At 57.8% G+C, this 12,659-nt stretch overlaps 1 protein-coding gene across 3 annotated transcripts; it reads right to left on the minus strand.

Moving 5' to 3' along the window:
* Positions 1-3,399: 3,399 nt before the first annotated feature.
* On the minus strand, positions 3,400-10,568 carry TNFRSF13C (TNF receptor superfamily member 13C). Of its 3 annotated transcripts, none has more exons than XM_029206471.1 (3): positions 8,646-10,568; positions 8,050-8,373; positions 3,400-7,498 (listed from the first exon to the last, which is right to left on the minus strand). In XM_029206471.1, the coding sequence occupies exons 1-3, from the start codon at positions 8,794-8,796 to the stop codon at positions 7,317-7,319; spliced, it is 657 nt and encodes a 218-aa protein (XP_029062304.1). In that variant the 5' UTR covers positions 8,797-10,568; the 3' UTR covers positions 3,400-7,316. The 3 variants fall into 3 exon arrangements, with proteins under 3 accessions (XP_029062304.1, XP_029062306.1, XP_029062305.1); XM_029206473.1 differs by having other exon boundaries at positions 8,050-8,292; positions 8,646-10,566; XM_029206472.1 differs by having other exon boundaries at positions 8,050-8,295; positions 8,646-10,566.
* Positions 10,569-12,659: the final 2,091 nt, after the last annotated feature.

A 12,659-nucleotide genomic window follows, 5' to 3' on the forward strand; every position in this document is an offset into this window, starting at 1 on the left:
GAGGAGGTGGAGGGAGAAAGAGGGAGAAGGATTTACATTTAAAGGAGGATCAGGTTTTCTGCTGATGAGATGAGGGGCTGACAGGCTAATTTCAGGGCTAAAACGGGAAGACGGGTGACCTCCCTATAATGCCCTCCCCTATCAGGGTGATTCCTTGTGCTCTGGCCAGAGACAGCCTGCTCCTCCCCCCTCCCCCCACAAACACGCCCAGCCCGGAGGACCCTACCCCATTAAAAGACTTTATTACCATTTTAGAGAAAAAAGAAACTAGATGAGCAAAGGGATAAAATGAAATTGCCTTAATCCCATCACCAGGGACAACTGAGGCTTTACATACTGTTTTGTAACTGGTTTTTAGTTTGCTTTTTGCTGTCAAACTTTCAGATTATTATTCTGTTTATTTATATATTATAACTGTATTTTCTGGTGCATCCTTTTCTGCTCCCTTGGCTGGTGTTCCTAGACATGGGAACCACGGCACAAACTGTCCAGTCTGTATCAGTGCCCCCGTCACACACTGCCAAGCAGTCCTCTGTGTTACTGGGTCTTGGAAAGTGACTGCTTCTCCCCACTTTCCCACCCTATTGCTGGGCACTAGGTTTAAAGAGGCTTGTCGCTGCCCCCTGGGACTGTGGCTTCTTCCCAGGTAGGATCACCCTACTGGGCCCAGGACAAGTCTTCCAATGCTTTCCTCCCTGGGCCCCTCTCTTGCCCCCACTGTCCTGGCATTCATTGGGTGCTCTGCTCAGCTTCCACCCCAAGTTGACTGCAGTCAGGAGATATATATATATATATCCATTTATCCAATGAAGGAGCTGGCTTTCAGCTGCCCCCTCCACTGTGCCCCCAAGGGATTGATGTCCAACCTCCAACTCCTCCCCACATCCATCCTCCCCATCTCAGTCTTGTTCAGTGGTCAGCCAGGAACAACAGATGCCCACATCTACCAGGTCTGTGCCAGGTGCTCCATGTACTCTCCACGCCCTCTCCACGTGAACACATAGCCTTGCAGTGGGGGAAGCAGGAGAGGGCAAATGCAAAGACAGACCGCAGCTAACTGGCTGAGCCCTGGGGTCTGGCCATTCATTCAGCTGACACTGTCCCCCAGGTGCCCAGCCATGTGCTGGGCAAGGGGATCTAGAGAGGGAGCAGTCCAGCTAAGGGGGGATCCCTTTGCCCAGGCTGCCCTCCCTGGACCCTGGGGTCTCTCTCCAAAGCAAGGCACCAGAGCACCAGCCCCTCATCTCCACTGCCCGCCGTCCCCAAGCCTGTGTCACCAAAAATCATCCATTGATCCAGGCTTAAAATAACCCCTGGCATCTGCAGTGAGTCCCATGTGGCGGGCAGAGGAGCCGTGTCTCTGTTCATGAAGGGAACCCGCCCCACCCCCAGCTCCGAAAGCTGGAGTGTGCGGGTGTCTGAGTGTGCTCACGAATATGAGTGAGAGTGTGCATGTCTGGTGCTGGCACAGCTATGAGAGCCTTCCCCGCACATGTGTGTACATGTGTGTGTCAGTGTGGATATGCCTCTGCATATGTGTTCTTCCCTCACTGTTGAGTTCTCGCCTGGTGTCCAGCTCTGGCTCAGGGTCCTGAGAGGAGAGGTTGTGGATATTAAGGAAAACCTGTCCTGGGCCTCAGTGTCCTGATCTTAGGTGGTAGGTCACCAGTCTGCCCAGCCCTCCTAGAGAGAAACCCAAGACCCAGGGAGAAGAAATGACTTGCTGTGACCGGCACACAGCCTGGAAGGGCTGGGGTATGGCCTGGAACCTGCCCTGTGAGCCCCAAACCTACCTTTTGGCCAGTTTAGTACAAACAGAGAGAGCAGCTGGAGGACCGCAGCCCAGAGGCCAGGCAAGTGTTCCTACCCCCTAGCAGCACACCCAGTGCCTGACTAACGCCTGACACGACAACTCCTCCATAAGCCGCCAGGCCTTCCAACAGGTTGTTTCTTCCTGGAAGGCCTTTCCAGCCCCTCACACTGAGAGCTCCTCTTTATTCTTCATTTTGGAACCAGACTAACATGGGTTAGAATTCCTGCTCTAGTAAGACCAGTCGACCTTTCTAGGCCTCAGTTTTCTCATCTGCAAGATGGGCTGCTAGCTCCTCTTTGGCAGGGCTGCAGGGAGAAGCCAATGGGTCCCTGGATGAAAAACATCCAGGAACATGCAGCCTTTTGGGAGCCCCCGCCACAGCGGTGCTAAGATTGTGATTGCCACTGTGGGTGCCATCCACAAGCCTCAAAGGCCTCATTCCCCAGCCCATCCTGCTTTTATTTTGTCCACGGTGGAGGGTTACGCAAGAAGCAGAGATTCTAGGGGACTATGTACTCCCTGCTAGTGCAGATGCGAAGCCAGCACTGGGAGCGGGGTCTGGAGGGGAGGGCCTGAGGCTCCTTTGTCTCCATGAGAGGCAGCTCGTGACTCAGGCTCCAGCTGCCTGTGGGAGGGAGGGTACCCCCGGGCTCCTGAGGTTGCGAGGGAGCGGGGGTTCGGGGTGGTGGTGCTGGGAACTGGAGCTCAGCTTCCCTTCTTAATTCCGCATCACCCAATGAAGGTGCAAATCCGGAGCTGCCCACCAAGACCATAGCACGAGAACAGACCCAGAGAGGACGGTGCTCAGCAGAGGCCGTACAGCGCCTCCACCCGGGACAGGTGCTCCCTGACCCACTAGCCTGCCCATTCCTGGGACACACCTCCGAGGTCATCTCCGAGCCCGGAGCCGGAGGGCGGGGGACGGAGTGGGAGAGGCCACCTCTCCCCAGAGTCGGGGCCATGCCCTGCATTTGGACCCCTCCTGGCTCGGGCCGCAGTCCTCGGACCTCGCTTGAGGATGGGGACCCCGCGTGAGCGCGGTGGTCCAGAGTTTAGAGAGGCTACAGTTGGTAGCCTCCTCTCATCCGTGGCCTCCCTTTTTCCCTGCGGGTGGGCCTTGAACCCACCCCTTCTACATGCTCCTGACTCCGCCCCTTTCCTGCTACCTGGAGGCTCGGGGTTCCTCAGCCCCACCTCTCTTGACCCCGCCCTCGCCGTGCCTCTAGCCCTGGCCCCACCCACTCCGTCCCACAGCCCCGCCTTCCGGTGCCTGAAGGCTGGCGGTCAAAGTGCCACCGGTCTCGCTGACCTCAGGAGCTGCCGAGATAGACTTTCACCTGCCCTGGAGTCGCTGGCACCGTCCTAGATCCATGCAGGACGCCCGGGGCTGGTCCTCAGAGTCTCTGCAGCTCAGGGGAGTGAGGAGATGCTCAGAGGCCCACTGGGCCCCGGGACCCCTGCAGAGTCCCCGGAAAGAGCATGGGCTGGAACACTGGCATGGGTGTCCTCCTGGCTTCTCCTCGACTCTCCATGTGACCTTGGGCAGTGGTTCCTACCCCCCAACCCCCCCTTCCCCACCCCCAGGTCAGGATCAGGCAGCTGGGGAGCTGGCTCAGATTGGAGAGAGGTCAAATTTCCGTTCTGGGTGAGGGAGAATTTGGCCTGAGCCACCAACAATAGAGCAAATGGGAGTGAGCTCCCACCTTGTGCCCAGAGAAGGGCCAGAGGGGTCTGGTGGCTTCTCAGAGGTGACAGAAAGGGTGAGACCAAATGATGGGGCTGGAGGAGCACTGGGTTCCCTGAAGTGGGTGCCCCTGTGTGCCATGGGGGCAGAATGGCCACAGGGAAGGTTCTGACAGCCTCACCTGGCACTCAGGGGCCACAGTGCCCAAGTCTCCAGCCCCTCCTCCTGCCCCCTCTTCTCTGCACCTTTGCACACAGTTCCTTGGGCCAAGAATGCCCTTTCTCTGCTCTGTTCCAGCAGGAAAACTCCACAGAACTCAGGGTATACCTCCTACTCTCCAAAGCACTCTAAATGCTAAATTAGTCACCACCCCCCACCCCCGGGACTTCCCCGGTGGCGCAGTGGTTAAGAATCTCCCTGCAGAGGACACGGGTTTGAGCCCTGGTCCGGGAACATCCCACATGACACAGCGCAACTAAGCCCCTGCACCACAACTACTGAGCCTGCGCTCTAGAGCCCATGAGCCACAACAAGAGAAGCCATCGCAATGAGAAGCCCGCGCACCGCAAGGAAGAGTAGCCCTGCTCGCCACAACTAGAGAAAGCCTGCGTGCAGCAACGAAGGCCCAACACAGCCAAAGATAAATAAATAAATAAATTTATATATATATATATATAAAAAATTAGTCACTCCCCCGCTTGGGGCATTCCCTGGCTCTGGCAGGGATCACCCTGTCCTGTCATTGTGTCCCGCTCTGTCTCTCCCACTGGAATAGGACCTAATGGCAGGGTCTGAGGCTGACCTCCTGGCACTGACCAGAATGGTCCTGGCACAAAGCAGGCGTGCTGGCATCTGGTGTGATCAACGGTGCAGTAAATAGATGAGCGATGGGAGTGGTAACTCCTGAGACCAGAGCCTCAGGCTCTGAAACTCACTGGGAAACTCACTTCCCAGAGGGAATTTCTAAGGGTTGGGGGCCCTGGGCAGAAAGGTGTCTTCATTCCAGGGGAGGAAGGAAGTAGAGGCACTTCTGAGGTAGAGACCATACTTTCCACGTGACCTCTTTAATCTTGGACAACTTGTTGGTCCTCAGGCTCCGTTTTGAATATGGGAGATAGGCCCAAAGAGATGCCACAGCGTCTAAAGGCAAGGGGGCCATCCTTGCCGAGACAGAGGGAGGTTAGGGGTCAGGTCCTTCCTCCCTGGCCTCACCAGCTGCGCCTCCCCACCCCCAGCCTGAGCCGGGAGCTAGGGCTGCCAGGGCAGGAAGTGAGACGTGCCTGCAGGAAGCCCCAGGAGGAACTGAGACTTCAGCCAACCCCGCCCCCCCCCCCCCACCGTGGGGCCCTGGGGACCTCCGGGACACCTGACCCTCCATCAGGAAAAACTGTCCAGAAACAGGCTAGTTGGAGGCGGGCTACTTCCCTCAGTTCCCATCCCAACAAGCAGCTCTCCCAGTCTATCGTGGATCCCTCTTACTGCAGAAAGAGACCAGTTGGGGAGGGAAATCTTTGAGTAGTGATAGAAACAAGGAGTAAAGCCTGGGATCAACACCTGGAGTCTGATGCTCCCCAGGAGAGCACCTGGGCCAGGGAATTTCTGGACAGGTAGGCGCCCGGGTGTAGCCCCGCTCCACTGCTGCTTGTTGTATCTTGGGCCAGATCCCTTCACCTCTCTGGGCCTCTTCTTCCCTATCTGCAAAATGCACCATATCATCCCTGCTCATGGACATGAACTGGTCCAGATTTTCAGGAAAGCAATTTGACCAACAGGGGTCTTAAAAAAGGTCAAGGCCTTTTTAAAGCAATGACTCTCCTTCTGGGAAAGAGACTCAGTTTCCTTATCTGTAAAATGGGGGTGGGGGAGTGAGGATCCTCCACGTTGCCTTCCCAGTCCTACTTGGAGGGCCACAGGCCACGAGGACAACTTTGCGTCCAACCCCCCACCACCATTTTTCAGAAAAGGAAACTGAGACTGGACTAGGGGTTCACTGGGGACACGGTGGTGCCAGAGGTTTGTGTGTCTGGACCCCAGGGGTGTTCACCCACTTGTTTCGCCTCCAGGGCCCACCCCCTGGCTGTGGTAGAAAAGGTGGGGTGAGACGGATGGCCGAGAACAGCTCAGAGCCCCCCAACCCTGAGATGGAGGGAAGTGGAAAGCTGGGCCCGTTCTGGGCCTGCTCCCCACCCTCCTGCCTGTGCCCGCACACTGACCTCACCTCAGCCACCTGGTGGTCTGGGGGCGGGGAGGGGGCATCTGAGATGGGTTTGGGAGGGAGAGGAAGAGACTTAGATGTGGTAGTCCAGGTTCTGGGGCTCCAACTACTGCTGGCCGCTGACTATCTTCTGAGCTGGGAAAGGGGTGGGCAGGAAAGGCAGGTGTCTGCTGGGAAGCTTTGATGAGCAGAAAGCAACTGATGCACGGAACAGAACATGGTCAAGATGGGAATTCCCTGGCGGTCCAGTGGTTAGGACTCCTAGCTCTCACTGCCGAAGGCCTGGGTTCAATCCCTGGTCAGGGAACTAAGATTTCATAAGCTGCGCAGCATGGCAAAGGAAAAAAAAAAAAAAAAAAGGAACATGGTCAAGAACCTACAAGTGGGACAAAATGGTACTCAGAATCCCATCTGCTGATTCCCAGTCCATCGTGCCTTCCCAGGGTGCTAAGCTGTGACAAATTCCAAGGACACTGTCCAGGGTGGAGTCCAGGTCAGGAGGTTCTAACCCTGTGTCCCTGTGTAGGAGGGTTGGCAGGAGAGTCAGCGGCTGACTGAGTGCACAGGATGGTCCAGAACTGGAAGAGATGGTCTCAGCTCCAGGCCCCAGGGCAAGGGGCACCACTGTCAGAGGAACAGTTCCACTGGATGGTGGGTGACCATAGGGGGCTGGCACAGAGTGGCCAAGTGACCCAAGCACTTGGGGAGGACAGGCCACAAAGAGAAGGACACTCAAGGGACATCAGGTCCAGCTGGTTCAAGGCCAGAGTCCTACCCTGGCCTCCTAACAAAGGAGCCTCTTGCAGGTCCTGGGCCCTGCCCTGTGTACAGCCCAGTGTGCCCTGGAGGCAGCTGGGATTCCAGGTGGCCTCTGATGGAGATGCCTGTCCGTGTGCCTTCAGTGTGAATCTGCAGTCCAGCTCCAGAGGCTGTAGACTTCCTCCCAAGGGAAGAGAGGGCTTCCTCCCAAGGGAAGGGAGGGCTACAGCCTGGGGCTCTGGAAGCTGCCACCAGGGTGAAAATGGCATCATAGGTCCTAGCAGATTGGGCCAAGCTCAGGGGTGACCCTAGGATACAGATACCAAAGAATCAGCACAATTCAGGCTTTTTCTTAAAATCATCTTGTACTAAATCCCAAAGAAAACAGGTCAGTTGGTTACCCATTGCTTCCATTTGTATCAGTTTAAAAGCAGGACAGCTCTGAGAGCAAGTATTAAAAAAATACAACACCCAGCTACAAATTAAGCATCCTCCCACTCGATCATTTTCCTAGATTCATTCTGGTTTCTGGTGGCTTCCCCATGCTTAAAAAAACCTCCTACTCAGAGTACCCCAACCACTCGAAAGCACAGAGCTCAGCCACGACCTTTGAGGGCTGCCATAGATGGTATGATTTTAAGCCAAATGCTAACATGCCATACGATGCCATGCAGTCTGAACCCTGTGGTCTGCGGTGCCTGTGGTTCTGCAGGGTTAGCCGGGGAGCAGCATGGTTCCCAGAAAAGGGATGGGTGAGAGCTGGGGTGAAGAACCGAATTCAATCTCTAAGCCCCTGGCTGTTGGCCCGCAGGGAGGGCAGGGACCACCTCCTGCCCCCTCCGTCGCTACGGTTGCTCGGGACCGGCCGTCTTAGTGGTCACCAGCTCAGTGGAACCCAGCTCTGTGGCTGGCACAGGTACGCTGTGGGCAGGTGGGGTGGTAGCTGGGTCTTCACTGGGCGGAAGCCAGATGGGAGCTGTGGCATCCAGGGTTCCCAGGGAGAGGACGTTGTCACTGTCCAGGGGCTCTGGGGAGGTGGGAAGGGAATGCAGGGTCAGGATTGGGTCACAGCCTTCCCCCATCCCTGTTCCGGAAGCCTCCCTGGAGGAACAGCCCTCTGACTTATGAGAGAGAAGTCAGTTGATGAAGCCCCACTGGCGGGACTGGGGAGGGTGGCACATGATCGGCCCTCAGGACAGGAAGTGCTGAGAGCGCTGGCAAAATGGGAGAGGGCGAGGAGGGGTGGGAACCAGTCTGGCTGTCCAGAGAGAGGGCAGGACAGACCCCCTCCCTCGACCGGGCTCCCCAGCCTTGTGTCTCTTCCTCACACAAGTCTGGGACGCCAGAGCTGTGTCCCTCGCCTGGACCGGGGTCTGGGACAGGATTATTTCTCCCTGTTCAGCCTGAGACCCTCAGAGCGCACTCTTCGTCCCCTCTGTCTGCATCACCCCCTAGAGCCCTGCCTCCGCTTCAGACCTCCCTCACGCCTTTACCCTGCCCCTGCCCCTGCCCCTCAAGGGCCATGTCTCCCCTCCGACGGCCCCCAGCCCTCTCGGTTCCCCTAGACGCGGAACTTACCATCCTGGTCTCCGTCCGGGGCCTCCAGGGCCTCTGGGGCAGCCGCCGCGCCGGGCCGCCGTCGTCGGCGCCTCCAGCTCACCAGGCCCAGCAGGACCAGGGCCAGCGCCAGGCCCAGCAGCGCGGGGGCGCCGAAGAGCAGCGCCGGGAGCGGCAGCGCGGCCTCGGCCTCGGCCGTGGCCCCCGGGCCCACCGACTCCTGCGGCTGCAGCGCCGTCCCGGGCGCCAGACTGCTCGGGCCACCTGCTGGAGAGGACGGGCAGGCAGAGCACGGGGCAGAGGGGAGAGGCGAGCGGGGAGGGGGAGGGTCGGAGGGAGGCGAGGCTGGGCCGCGGAGGGGAGGGACAGCCGGACGGGGCAGGGCAGGGGGAGGGGGAGAGAGGGGGCCGTGAGGGCCACGCGGCGATGGCTGGTCCCCATCCAGGCCCCAGCCCACAGGCCCCCCTCCCCGCCCGTTAACGCGATGCCCCCCGACATCCTGGGACAGGTGGGGGTCATGCCTGTGACTCTGGTAGGGCGGGGTCCTCCTGGCAGAACCCTCCCTCTCCTTTCAGGGCCGCCCTGCGTGCCGTCCATGAGCGCGGCTCAACTCTTACCCGGTCTAGGCTCTGTCGTCCGGAGGAGGCTGCAGGCCACGCATTTGCGAACCAGCGGGTCGAAGCACTGGGTCTGCAGGCACTGCGGGGCGACTGGCCTGTCTCTGCCCCTCAGGCCCCTCGCCCCTCGCCTCATGCTGCCGAAGCCCATGCCTGTCTGCCTACCCCGCTGGGGCTGAGTCTGGCCTCTGTTGCCCCATGGGGAGGAAACCGGGCAGGGCCACCACCCACCCCGCCCTCCTGCCTGCTGGGGTTGGACCAGGTGGGGCCACTCTTAGCCAGGGCCCCGGCACCCCAGACCTTCTATCTGTGGTTTCTCCATTCAACCATCACCTCCAGACAACCACTGGGCGGGCCCTCTGCTGGGCACTGAGATGAGGCTGGGGCTCAAACCAGGGCCTGCTCTTGGGGAGCAGAGGATGGGCCCCTTAATCGGGGCACAGACCTCTGGGTGGCCTCCTCTGTCCTGCTTCCCAAGGTCAGCCCAGAGTCCTAGACCATGCTCACCAGGCATCTCCCCCCCACCTGCCTCCTCCGGGGAGCCCTCCTGTCCTTCTCAGGCAGAGCTGCTCAGTTCATCAAACACATCCTGAGTGGCCACATTGTACCAGGCCCCAGACGACTCCCACACTGGAGGTGGTGATGGGGGAGACAATGCCTCACGGCAGCGGCATCAATGAAGATGATCACCACGGAGGGGACAGGAAAGCTTTGTGGAGGAGATGATGAGAAGGTGTTTGCTAGGTGGAGTGAGGTCTAGGGGAGCGCCCAGTGTGAGCAAGGGCCTAAATATGAAGGCCAGGGAGTACTGGGACCAGAGGCCCTTGACTGAGAGAAGCTGGGACTCCAGCTGGAAAGGCACTGGGGAGCCATGAAGGGCTTTAAGCAAGGCGTGTCATAGTCAGATTTGCCTGACTATGGTTAGCGAGGAACCACTGGCTGGAGTAGAGGGCACAGACGGGGTAGGCTCAGGGACAGCTCGGTCTCCAGATCCTAAGCAGGAGGGACACTCAGATCCACAGATGAACAGACAGACGAACAGACCAAGGCCCAGTAGGCAGGAGGCAGCTCACCCACCCGACTCCTTTTTCTCAGGGCTCTGTGTGTCCAGGCTTTCTCGCCTCTGTGTCTCACCGAGGCCCCTCCTGTCTGTCTCTACTCTCTGGTGTTTGGGGCAGACCCACCTGTCTCTCACCTGTGTCTCTCAGACTGAGTCTCAGACAGACACACAAGCCCCCTCGACCTTCCTGGACATATGCTGCCCCCTCCCTGGGGGCAGGGGCTGGCAGAGAGCCTCAGCATGGAGCACGGACTTAGAGCCTCATGGTGGGCCATACCAGACCCCTAAGCACTCAGGGCTGGAGGTGCACAGAGGAAAGAGTAACTGTCCCGGGGGCAGGGAGGGGGCTTAGGGGTAGGAGTAGATCTTTAGCCGTTCAAGGGGGAGGGGAACCTTCCAGGCAGAGAGAGGGGATGGGCAAGGGCAGAAGCACAGAGAGGAACAAGGGGAAGCTTGCTCTGGGAACAGGCATGGCCACTGCCTCAGGGGGAGGCTGCAGATGGGCAGGGCCAGGCCTCAAGCCGCAGGCCTCGGGCAGTGAGGGGCCCAGGAGGTGTCTGAGTGGGGGAGAGATTCTCTGAGCTGTGCCTTAGAATGGACCCTCTCCCCGGCTGCTGTGGAGTCGGAGACTGGACAAAGTAAGCAGAGCTGGCACCATGGAGGCTGGCACCATAGCCTAGGGCCAGGGGACGAGCCAGCAGCTGTTTAGGAGGAAAGAGGGATGCCATGGAATGAGGGGAGCAAGGCCGGCCCCCAGGTTTCTGGCTCCGGGGACCCTAGGACTCACACAGAACCCTGAGTTGGCCGGCCTTGGGGAGCCCTGGCCCACTGCCTCTCCGTCCCCTACCTACGGGCCAGCAACTCCGTGGCAGGAAGGTGTAGGCGGTGGGGCAACTGCAAAGGAGAAGTGGGTCTGGGGCGGTGGGTGTGGGTGTGAGAGTGGGTGTGTGGTGAGGGGGTGGGGAACCCGGAGCTGGAGAGGAGTCAGGGCAGGGAAGGCCCTCCTATGGGGCAGAGGGGCGGCGGAGAGGCTGGAAGACTGCGCCCCAATCCCCGCCCCATCGCCATCGCTAAGGACGCTGTTATTACCTGTTACCCCAGGGCCCTTACTTGCATCAGGCATCTCTTTTAACCCCAGTGGAGGGGGCTGGGTGTCGGGAGCCTGGAGGGGGAACCTATTCCTGGGTGAGGGTGGAGCCAGGTCTGGGATCATTTACTTGAGCCATCACTGACAGGGGCTGCCCCGGCCTCTGTCTCATCTCATCGTGGCTGCTCTGACTCTGGGGGAGAGTTGTGGCGCTGCTGGTCGTGGACTCTGGTGCAGGCCACCTTGAGGGAGAAGCGGAGACACTCAAAGGTTTGACACAAAGGTTTCCTGGGTGCCTCCCATGTGCCTGAACAGCCAGGCGCTGAGGACGGAGCAGACAACAGGACACGTGTCGATGGAGCGTGCGGGCACCTGGCTCAGGACAAACCTTTTCACTTGCGCCTCCTAAACAGGGAAGTGGGAGGCCTCGAATCTCTGAACAACTTAGGAGTTGTTAAGAAGAGAAATTTCACCATCAGACCAACGTGGTAAAAAGTTATTCCTCAACGTATTCTTTTTTTTTTTTCACATAGCTCTTAAGTCAATTAATTTTTAAAATTCGTCTTCTACATCACTTTTTAACTATGAGATGTGAGCAAGAGAGAAGAGTTAAACTTTCTAAAAATCAACTTGGTTCAAGCAAAGTTCCCTTGTTCTTTCGATAGTTTTTACTTTAAATAATTTGGTATCATCACCTCAATGCATGTTGAAGCAGAAAACGAGGGACTTTGTTGCTGAAAAACCCTTCGGATGGAATCATCAGTGTTCTCAAGCTTTCATTCAATGATGAGTTTTTTTTTAAAAAAGACGATTAATTTGAGTCTGTCAGGGAAAAGGGAGTCTCCCTTGATCTGTATCCCTGAAATGCCCCCCAAAACACCCTCCCCATGGTTCTGACACAGGTGTTATCATCATGTAAGTATTTCAGATGGGGAAATAAGGGCTCTGAGGGGCAAAGGGATGACCCAGCACGTTCGAGGTGGCCTGGGTGGGGTCTGTGTCCAGCCGACTACGTAGTGTGGCCTGTGCCTTTCGTGCCTCAAGGACAGGACGGGGGAAGTGAGGGAACTCTGCCTGTTGGACAAGCTCAGTGTCATGGTGGGGGCAGTCCCCAGGGGCAGAGAGACCCAGCCCCCCCGATCTGGATGTGAAAGTGCTCTGAGACCCGGGATGCGTGTATTCTGTACTTAAAAATTAGTTTTATTTGTCATTTTGTGAGTAACATCTGAACACAGTCTCATGAAAAAACCCTCAAACAATACAGAAGCCTATGAGTAAGAAGGGGCATTTCCCTGCTGCCCCCAGAGGGAGTCTGTTTTCACTTTGGAGCCTTTCATCCCAGTCTTATTTTTATGCCTTTAAATTCTCGTGTACGTGCATAGAGAAAACCAGGTCTTGTGTTTCGTAGAAGGGCCACGTGGTATGGATTGTTCTGTTGGCCTTTCCCATCCCTGGGCCCGTCCTGAGCGCTGTGCTGGCTCTCTTGCTCCATCTTTTGTCTTTTTCTTGGATGGACCCGAGCCCTTGGCGGTGAGACCGCAGAGCCCTAACCACTGGACGGTCAGGGAAGTCCCGCTCGCTCCATCTCATTTTGTCACAGCGGCTGGAGCCCCCAAAGTAGTGATTCCCTTTGCCTTTCTCATGTATTAGCTCTGACATACAGCACACTGCCAGAGAGTGCCCCTCACCGGGGAGTGGGAAGGATGCGATGTTGGGCCTCTGGACACTGGGAGGAGGGTGGGAGAGGCAGGGAGATCAGTACAAAGTCCTGGTGAGGCCAGAGAGACCCCGGGGCCCCTCTCTCCCTGAACCCATTATACAAGGGCAGGTCATGCCTGTCCATGAAGCAGTTAGAAAATCCTTGCCC

Source organism: Monodon monoceros, unplaced genomic scaffold (genome assembly GCF_005190385.1).
Source record: "Monodon monoceros isolate NGI ecotype Baffin Bay Population unplaced genomic scaffold, NGI_Narwhal_1 Super_Scaffold_6, whole genome shotgun sequence".
In the NCBI taxonomy this organism is placed as follows: Eukaryota; Metazoa; Chordata; class Mammalia; order Artiodactyla; family Monodontidae; genus Monodon; species Monodon monoceros.